Here is a 10273-nt window from a genome sequence, read left to right on the forward strand (position 1 = left end):
AATCTTACTCACACAGCTACCTCATTGCGCCTCTTTTTTTCTTTGCGTCATGTGCTGTTTGGGGAGGGTTTTTTGGAAGGGACATCCTGCGTGACACTGCAGTGCCACTCCTAGATGGGCCCGGTGTTTGTGTCGGCCACTAGGGTCGCTTATCTTACTCACACAGCGACCTCGGTGCAAATTTTAGGACTAAAAATAATATTGTGAGGTGTGAGGTATTCAGAATAGACTGAAAATGAGTGTAAATTATGGTTTTTGAGGTTAATAATACTTTGGGATCAAAATGACCCCCAAATTCTATGATTTAAGCTGTTTTTTAGTGTTTTTTGAAAAAAACACCCGAATCCAAAACACACCCGAATCCGACAAAAAAAATTCGGTGAGGTTTTGCCAAAACGCGTTCGAACCCAAAACACGGCCGCGGAACCGAACCCAAAACCAAAACACAAAACCCGAAAAATTTCAGGCGCTCATCTCTAGTATCTAGCTGGAGTTAATTGTATAGTACACACAGAGATTGGTATCTCCTTTAATATTCTTGTGTGGAATGCAATTATTAAATGCTTCCTATTCGCAGTAAAATAAACACTGCTTAGCAATTAACTCCAGCTAGATACAAGTGTTTCCTTGCCTTGATGGGGTAGAGGCAATAATCCCTGTGATTACAGTATATACACAATAGAAGGACACACTCCGTGATCAAGCCGTTTTATAATCAAACTGTCCCATATACTATTGCTGACATGGCTATGTAACGGGAGTGATTGCCTGGGTAATATAGAACAGTGAATCCAGGGCACACTAACTGGTATATACATTAACCCCTTGTCCTATCGCAAACCTAAGTATTTTTTGAGAAATCCCTGTGACACATAGGGATATCTGAAGGTGCAAGGTGTGAGACATATTAAAAATTCACAATAGAGACACATATCAGAAAGGATACCGAGAATTGGAAGTTTTTCAGTAGCCATTAATTGTAGGCTTGATCCATTCATATGTTTACTTAATAAACTTATTTGAAAATTGAATAATAATTTTTACTTATTCGTAGTTTTTGCACCCATCGAAGTGGAGATATTTTTAAATCTCATCACTTTTCCATCTTAGAGCACTTTAAGTTTTTCTTTATACGTATTTTTAACCATATATTTCGCTATGCTGACCGATTTACGGCCTCTTAATGTGATAATAAAAGTTATATTTTAATTGATTCCGTGTGCACCTTACTTGTACAACCCCATTCTCTTTTGTCTGTATTAGGCGTTACCAGTGAATAAGTAATGCACACAATTTGAAAAAAATATAATATATATTTATATTGCAGATTTCCCCAACTGACTCAAATGACTTTGGTAAGTATCATTTTCTAATCTTTAACTTCAAATGCCTTTTCTTCCTTACTCTACATAATACATGCCCATTGTCATTTTTATCTTTGACCTTTTTTTCTTGTTTGAACCCCCGGCTATGTACACACTAGGGGATATATCATTCCGACGCAGATTGTAATGATATATCGTACACATAGCCTAGAGTGTACGGTCAATCACACACTCCTGCAGGTCATTACCTGGGTCCACCCATTGGGGGATGCTGCACACCCAATAGGAATACTCGGAGAATGACGGCACGCACTCTATATATGTGGCGGATAATGATACATTGTGCTGTTGTCCACTGCATCGTGCAATGCGTACAGTGGCTCGATGTACAGTATCATTACTTTCCATCTTATGCTGTGTCTTCCCCATATCTCCTCTTTCCTTTCCTATGGGTCATTGTCTTTTTTATGCCTTACTTCAGCTGGCCTTGTTTTCCAAGTCAGCTAGCAGTTTCATAGATACAGTATAGTCACTACTGACTGACACATTTTAATAGATCTACAGGTGAAGCTATTTCTTTCACATGTGATTCTGTGAGGAGATCTGGAAAACATGAAGTGTTTGGGGTACTGAGAACCGAGTTTGAGAACATATGTCTTTCTTATCACTTATATTAGAAGATTTTTTTTGCTGGTTTTACATATGTAGCAAAGCAAAGGAGCTTAATTCTGCAAAAGAGTCCTGATTGTAATATTAAGTCATGTGATTCATTACATGATCAAATGGTTGTTACAGGGTAGGTAAGATTTACGAGAAAGAACCACCTCATTTAATGACTAAAGAAGAAACATTTTCAGAGATTACTGTATATATTGGTTGGTTGTGCTCCCAAGAATCTATAATGTATTTAAGCATTTAGGACACTTACATTATACAGTACGCTGTTAATAAAGATAAAACATAACTTCCAAATTAAGTTCATTAAAAACAACTAAGAGGAAAATTGGGTAAACTATATTGCCTATAAAAAGTCAAATAATTAAAAATAAAGAATATACTGTATACTGTATTAAAATGTATTAAATTTCACTCACAAGTCTGAGTGTTCAATTGTATTAATTTCACTCACAATCCTAACTATTTCTGGCTGTAAATATCAGGACTAGATAGGTCCCAAGGAACATAAAAAAGATGTGAAAAAAAACTGTCTCCATACAATATTCGTTTTTATATAATGACATCATCTATATTGTGTCAGTACTGAGATTTAGGGGGTCATTCCGAGTTGATTGCATGTAGCAACTTTTTGCTGCCCGTGCGATCAACTTGACGCCGCCTATGGAGGAGTGTATTTTAGCATAGCAGTGCTGCGATCGCTTGTGCAGCTCTGCCATGCTAAAAAAGTTTCCTGCAAAACAAGACCAGGGTCAGACTTACTTACCCTGTGAGACGAATCCAGCGACGAAGGTCCCTGAATTGACATCAGACATCTGCCCTCCAAACGCCTGGACACGCCCATGTTCACCTCACCACGCCTGGAAAACAGTCAGTTGATGCCTCGGAACGACTCCCGCCTGTCAGTCTTCTTGCGATCGCCGCTGCGATCACTTTTTCCGCTGGTGGCATCACTGCAGGCAATGACGCACTTGCGCAATGCGCCTGCAATGCATCCGCCGCGCATGCACAGTTCCGACCCATTCGCACTGCTATGACAAACTTCAGCATAAGAACGGGTCGGAATGACCCCCTTAGTGCATGCACAGTGGTAGAATAGAGTTATGCAAACCTCCACGTGTACTGCAATTCACAGAGTTCAAAAACCACACTTGTACTGAGAATCATATACAGGTTGAGTATCCCTTATCCAAAATGCTTGGGACCAGAGGTATTTTGGATGTCGGATTTTTCCGTATTTTGGAATAATTGCATACCATAAAGAGATATCATGGAGATGGGACCTAAGTGTATTTATGTTTCATATACACCTTATACACACAGCCTGAATGTCATTTTAGCCAATATTTTTTATAACTTTGTGCATTAAACAAAGTGTGTGTACATTCACACAATTTATTTATGTTTCTTATACACCTTATACACACAGCCTGAAGGTCATTTAATACAATATTTTTAATAACTTTGTGTATTAAACAAGGTTTGTGTACATTGAGCCATCAAAAAACAAAAGTTTCACTATCTCACTCTCACTCCAAAAAGTCTGTATTTCGGAATATTCCGTATTTCGGATATTTGGATATGGGATACTCAACCTGTAATAGGTTCTCTCAATAAGACCAGCAGTGAACAATCTAGAGCTAATTTCCATGTTAAGATCACTAGTAATTAACCATATACATGCTGGCTTACAAAACAAATGACACTTATTAAAGAACAGATATATTGTACATTGAAGTTTTTTTTTACGCAGATGAACCTTTTGATAGGCACCATATTTGCCCACTCTCCCAGAATGGCCAAGAGGCTACCGAAAACTGTTTGGCTCTCTCGGCCTCCTAGAAAAGTGGGCAAGTCTCCTGAAGCCAGCCTCAACCCTCTGTCCAGCCGACCCAATAACTGAGTGAAGTGGATTCGGTGGACAATGACACAATTCTTGCTGAATCGCATAATCATAGCCACGCCCCTGCTTTATAATGCTGGTCATCTCTGCATTGTATAGAGGGTGGCATGGCAATGAGGATACCATAGCACAGCCATGTCTCCTGCACAGCCTCCTCAGCATCTTCATGACCCTGAACACCCCTGTACCATGCCACACACCCCTGCTCTGACCCTTTCTGAGCTGACCTGTCTGCCCCCTCCTGGAGGGATTTTTAGGTATCCTTTCAGAATCATTTATTTCCACTAAGCAATAACACCCAGCAGACTACGCTGATAAATGATACATACCTGCTATCACTTTGTATGTGTGATTGTATTTACAGACGTTTCATATGCAGAAGTCCCTCATGATATCTTCAGCAGCATTCTAAGAGCAAACAAAGGTACTGTATGAACATATTACTACTGTAAATGGTAAAGCATAATATAAAGGAGCTATGTTCACAACCCTAAACCTGAAGGAATGTTATTTTCAGTTGATTATGTGAAATAATTCCTGCACTGTAAATTAATGTACAGTTTATAGCCAATCATTTTTTAATAATAGCATAATTGCTACTTAGACTTAAAATAGAATCTGACCTAGATCTTAGCGAAAGAGGGGATAAGTTGACAAGAGCAATCAAACAGCTTTGAAGAAGCAATTATTACGTACTGTACATTCTATAAAATGAGAGGTAGTAGCTGATTGGTTGATATGGGCAACTTCTTCACTCTTTCACCAATACATCAGCCCCTTATTCACAGAACACTAACATATGACTGTTTCCCTTCCTTCTCCTGATTATTGTAGATATTACGGAGCCAGTAGAGGGCGGTGACATGCTAATAAAGATTGAACGCAGTGCCAGCACCTGTATAAAATGCATGTGGCCCAAATCTGCAGATGGGACCGTCCCTGTGCCATACACCTTATCCTCTGTTTATAGTGAGTAGTCTCTTCCTTATGTTATATTATTATTCTCAAGAACATTTATATTTCAGTGTATTATAATAAATATGTAATTTTACTTCTGCACAGCTGCCAGTCAGGTCAGTCTGTTCCAAACTTCTATGCAGGAGATTGAAACATTGACGTGTGTGAGGTTTATACCTCGGACAACAGAGAAGAGTTTCCTCAACATTATATCATCACATGGGTATGTTCTTCTACTCTATGTCATAAGGGATGATAATTAAGGGTTAACAAAAAACAGTAATGGAAACCGCACAGGTTAAAATTAATTGTATATGTATAGTAGTTGTCATCTGTAAAACGGATTTATATTCAAGAATTTGCTTCTTATTTTGGGAACCGTACACTTAAGGTTCTGTTATCCTATGTATTGTGTATATAAGGTTACCATCAGTGGTGCTCCCCTAAGTCAGAAGGTATCAATGTAAACGCATAGAGAGTGGAAAGTAGAAGACTCTTGTTGGGGGGCACTCTAATACAGACAGACTATTGTGGTGAGATACCAGATAAAATAAAAATACTTTAATAAATTTCATTAAAAATAATTTTTGAGGAGTTCAAATGATGCCGATATGTGTTAATCAATAACAAAGCGAAAATATAGAAAGAAAAATATATACACAATTTATGCTATCATGTAAGCCGGAATGGGTATTAGAGATGAGCGGGTTCGGTTTCTCTGAATCCGAACCCGCCAGAACTTCATGTTTTTTTTCACGGGTCCGAGCGACTCGGATCTTCCCGCCTTGCTCGGTTAACCCGAGCGCGCCCGAACGTCATCATGATGCTGTCGGATTCTCGCGAGGCTCGGATTCTATCGCGAGACTCGGATTCTATATAAGGAGCCGCGCGTCGCCGCCATTTTCACACGTGCATTGAGATTGATAGGGAGAGGACGTGGCTGGCGTCCTCTCCATTTAGATTATAAGAGACTGAGAGAGATTTACTGGAGCTGACTAGGAGGAGTACTGTTACTGTAGAAGTGTAGAGACTGAGTGGAGAGAGTTTACTAGTGAGGACAGTGCAGTTTACTTTATAATCCGTTCTCTGCCTGAAAAAAGCGATACACAGCACACAGTGACTCAGTCACATACCATATCTGTGTGCACTGCTCAGGCTCAGGCCAGTGTGCTGCATCATCTATTATCTATATATAATATTATATATATCTGTCTGACTGCTCAGCTCACACAGCTTATAATTGTGGGGGAGACTGGGGAGCACTACTGCAGTGCCAGTTATAGGTTATAGCAGGAGCCAGGAGTACATAATATATTATATAGTGAGTGACCACCAGACACACAGTGCAGTTTATTTAATATATCCGTTCTCTGCCTGAAAAAAGCGATACACACAGTGACTCAGTCAGTCACATACCATATCTGTGTGCACTGCTCAGGCTCAGGCCAGTGTGCTGCATCATCTATTATCTATATATAATATTATATATATCTGTCTGACTGCTCAGCTCACACAGCTTATAATTGTGGGGGAGACTGGGGAGCACTACTGCAGTGCCAGTTATAGGTTATAGCAGGAGCCAGGAGTACATAATATATTATATAGTGAGTGACCACCAGACACACAGTGCAGTTTATTTAATATATCCGTTCTCTGCCTGAAAAAAGCGATACACACAGTGACTCAGTCAGTCACATACCATATCTGTGTGCACTGCTCAGGCTCAGGCCAGTGTGCTGCATCATCTATATATATTATATATCTGTCTGACTGCTCAGCTCACACAGCTTATAATTGTGGGGGAGACTGGGGAGCACTACTGCAGTGCCAGTTATAGGTTATAGCAGGAGCCAGGAGTACATATTATATTAAAATTAAACAGTGCACACTTTTGCTGCAGGAGTGCCACTGCCAGTGTGACTGACCAGTGACCTGACCACACTGACCACCAGTATAGTTAGTAGTATACTTATATTGTGATTGCCTGAAAAAGTTAAACACTCGTCGTGTGACTTCACTTGTGTGTTTTTTTTTTTTTTATTCTATAAAAATAAAACTCATTCTGCTGACAGACAGTGTCCAGCAGGTCCGTCATTATATAATATATAATATATACCTGTCCGGCTGCAGTAGTGATATATATATATTTTTTATATCATTTATCATCCAGTCGCAGCAGACACAGTACGGTAGTTCACGGCTGTGGCTACCTCTGTGTCTCTGCACTCGGCAGGCAGTCCGTCCATAATTGTAATACCACCTAACCGTGGATTTTTTTCATTCTTCTTTATACATACATAGTTACATAGACATCTTCTCTTTATCAACCAGTCTATATTAGCTGCAGACACAGTACAGTACGGTAGTTCACGGCTGTGGCTACCTCTGTGTCTGCACTCGGCAGGCAGTCCGTCCATAATTGTATACCACCTAACCGTGTTTTTTTTTCATTCTTCTTTATACATACATAGTTACATAGACATCTTCTCTTTATCAACCAGTCTATATTAGCTGCAGACACAGTACAGTACGGTAGTTCACGGCTGTGGCTACCTCTGTGTCTGCACTCGGCAGGCAGTCCGTCCATAATTGTATACCACCTAACCGTGGATTTTTTTCAGTCTTCTTTATACATACATAGTTACATAGACATCTTCTCTTTATCAACCAGTCTATATTAGCTGCAGACACAGTACAGTACGGTAGTTCACGGCTGTGGCTACCTCTGTGTCTGCAGTCGGCAGGCAGTCCATAATTGTATACTAGTATCCATCTCCATTGTTTACCTGAGGTGCCTTTTAGTTGTGCCTATTAAAATATGGAGAACAAAAATGTTGAGGTTCCAAAATTAGGGAAAGATCAAGATCCACTTCCACCTCGTGCTGAAGCTGCTGCCACTAGTCATGGCCGAGACGATGAAATGCCAGCAACGTCGTCTGCCAAGGCCGATGCCCAATGTCATAGTACAGAGCATGTCAAATCCAAAACACCAAATATCAGAAAAAAAAGGACTCCAAAACCTAAAATAAAATTGTCGGAGGAGAAGCGTAAACTTGCCAATATGCCATTTACCACACGGAGTGGCAAGGAACGGCTGAGGCCCTGGCCTATGTTCATGGCTAGTGGTTCAGCTTCACATGAGGATGGAAGCACTCAGCCTCTCGCTAGAAAAATGAAAAGACTCAAGCTGGCAAAAGCAGCACAGCAAAGAACTGTGCATTCTTCGAAATCCCAAATCCACAAGGAGAGTCCAATTGTGTCGGTTGCGATGCCTGACCTTCCCAACACTGGACGTGAAGAGCATGCGCCTTCCACCATTTGCACGCCCCCTGCAAGTGCTGGAAGGAGCACCCGCAGTCCAGTTCCTGATAGTCAGATTGAAGATGTCAGTGTTGAAGTACACCAGGATGAGGAGGATATGGGTGTTGCTGGCGCTGGGGAGGAAATTGACCAGGAGGATTCTGATGGTGAGGTGGTTTGTTTAAGTCAGGCACCCGGGGAGACACCTGTTGTCCGTGGGAGGAATATGGCCGTTGACATGCCAGGTGAAAATACCAAAAAAATCAGCTCTTCGGTGTGGAGGTATTTCACCAGAAATGCGGACAACAGGTGTCAAGCCGTGTGTTCCCTTTGTCAAGCTGTAATAAGTAGGGGTAAGGACGTTAACCACCTCGGAACATCCTCCCTTATACGTCACCTGCAGCGCATTCATAATAAGTCAGTGACAAGTTCAAAAACTTTGGGTGACAGCGGAAGCAGTCCACTGACCAGTAAATCCCTTCCTCTTGTAACCAAGCTCACGCAAACCACCCCACCAACTCCCTCAGTGTCAATTTCCTCCTTCCCCAGGAATGCCAATAGTCCTGCAGGCCATGTCACTGGCAATTCTGACGAGTCCTCTCCTGCCTGGGATTCCTCCGATGCATCCTTGCGTGTAACGCCTACTGCTGCTGGCGCTGCTGTTGTTGCCGCTGGGAGTCGATGGTCATCCCAGAGGGGAAGTCGTAAGCCCACTTGTACTACTTCCAGTAAGCAATTGACTGTTCAACAGTCCTTTGCGAGGAAGATGAAATATCACAGCAGTGATCCTACTGCAAAGCGGATAACTGAGGCCTTGGCATCCTGGGTGGTGAGAAACGTGGTTCCGGTATCCATCATTACTGCAGAGCCAACTAGAGACTTGTTGGAGGTACTGTGTCCCCGGTACCAAATACCATCTAGGTTCCATTTCTCTAGGCAGGCGATACCGAAAATGTACACAGACCTCAGAAAAAGAGTCACCAGTGTCCTAAAAAATGCAGCTGTACCCAATGTCCACTTAACCACGGACATGTGGACAAGTGGAGCAGGGCAGGGTCAGGACTATATGACTGTGACAGCCCACTGGGTAGATGTATGGACTCCCGCCGCAAGAACAGCAGCGGCGGCACCAGTAGCAGCATCTCGCAAACGCCAACTCTTTCCTAGGCAGGCTACGCTTTGTATCACCGGTTTCCAGAATACGCACACAGCTGAAAACCTCTTACGGCAACTGAGGAAGATCATCGCGGAATGGCTTACCCCAATTGGACTCTCCTGTGGATTTGTGGCATCGGACAACGCCAGCAATATTGTGTGTGCATTAAATATGGGCAAATTCCAGCACGTCCCATGTTTTGCACATACCTTGAATTTGGTGGTGCAGAATTTTTTAAAAAACGACAGGGGCGTGCAAGAGATGCTGTCGGTGGCCAGAAAAATTGCGGGACACTTTCGGCGTACAGGCACCACGTACAGAAGACTGGAGCACCACCAAAAACTACTGAACCTGCCCTGCCATCATCTGAAGCAAGAAGTGGTAACGAGGTGGAATTCAACCCTCTATATGCTTCAGAGGTTGGAGGAGCAGCAAAAGGCCATTCAAGCCTATACAATTGAGCACGATATAGGAGGTGGAATGCACCTGTCTCAAGTGCAGTGGAGAATGATTTCAACGTTGTGCAAGGTTCTGATGCCCTTTGAACTTGCCACACGTGAAGTCAGTTCAGACACTGCCAGCCTGAGTCAGGTCATTCCCCTCATCAGGCTTTTGCAGAAGAAGCTGGAGGCATTGAAGAAGGAGCTAAAAGGGAGCGATTCCGCTAGGCATGTGGGACTTGTGGATGCAGCCCTTAATTCGCTTAACAAGGATTCACGGGTGGTCAATCTGTTGAAATCAGAGCACTACATTTTGGCCACCGTGCTCGATCCTAGATTTAAAGCCTACCTTGGATCTCTCTTTCCGGCAGACACAAGTCTGCTGGGGTTGAAAGACCTGCTGGTGACAAAATTGTCAAGTCAAGCGGAACGCGACCTGTCAACATCTCCTCCTTCACATTCTCCCGCAACTGGGGGTGCGAGGAAAAGGCTCAGAATTCCGAGCCCACCCGCTGGC

The 10273-nt window shown here is 42.4% G+C and overlaps 1 protein-coding gene across 1 annotated transcript in view; it reads left to right on the forward strand.

Moving 5' to 3' along the window:
- Nucleotides 1–3194: 3194 nt before the first annotated feature.
- LOC134979994 (embryonic protein UVS.2-like) overlaps nt 3195–10273 on the forward strand; it is a 48974-nt gene continuing 41895 nt past the window's right edge. Inside the window, exons 1-4 of the mRNA XM_063946592.1 lie at nt 3195–3210; nt 4268–4327; nt 4738–4872; nt 4966–5083. Of these exons, the coding sequence (XP_063802662.1) occupies nt 3195–3210; nt 4268–4327; nt 4738–4872; nt 4966–5083 (329 nt within the window). The remainder of the gene's footprint in view (nt 3211–4267; nt 4328–4737; nt 4873–4965; nt 5084–10273) is intronic.

The sequence above is a fragment of the Pseudophryne corroboree genome, chromosome 12 (genome assembly GCF_028390025.1).
Source record: "Pseudophryne corroboree isolate aPseCor3 chromosome 12, aPseCor3.hap2, whole genome shotgun sequence".
Lineage (NCBI taxonomy): Eukaryota > Metazoa > Chordata > Amphibia > Anura > Myobatrachidae > Pseudophryne > Pseudophryne corroboree.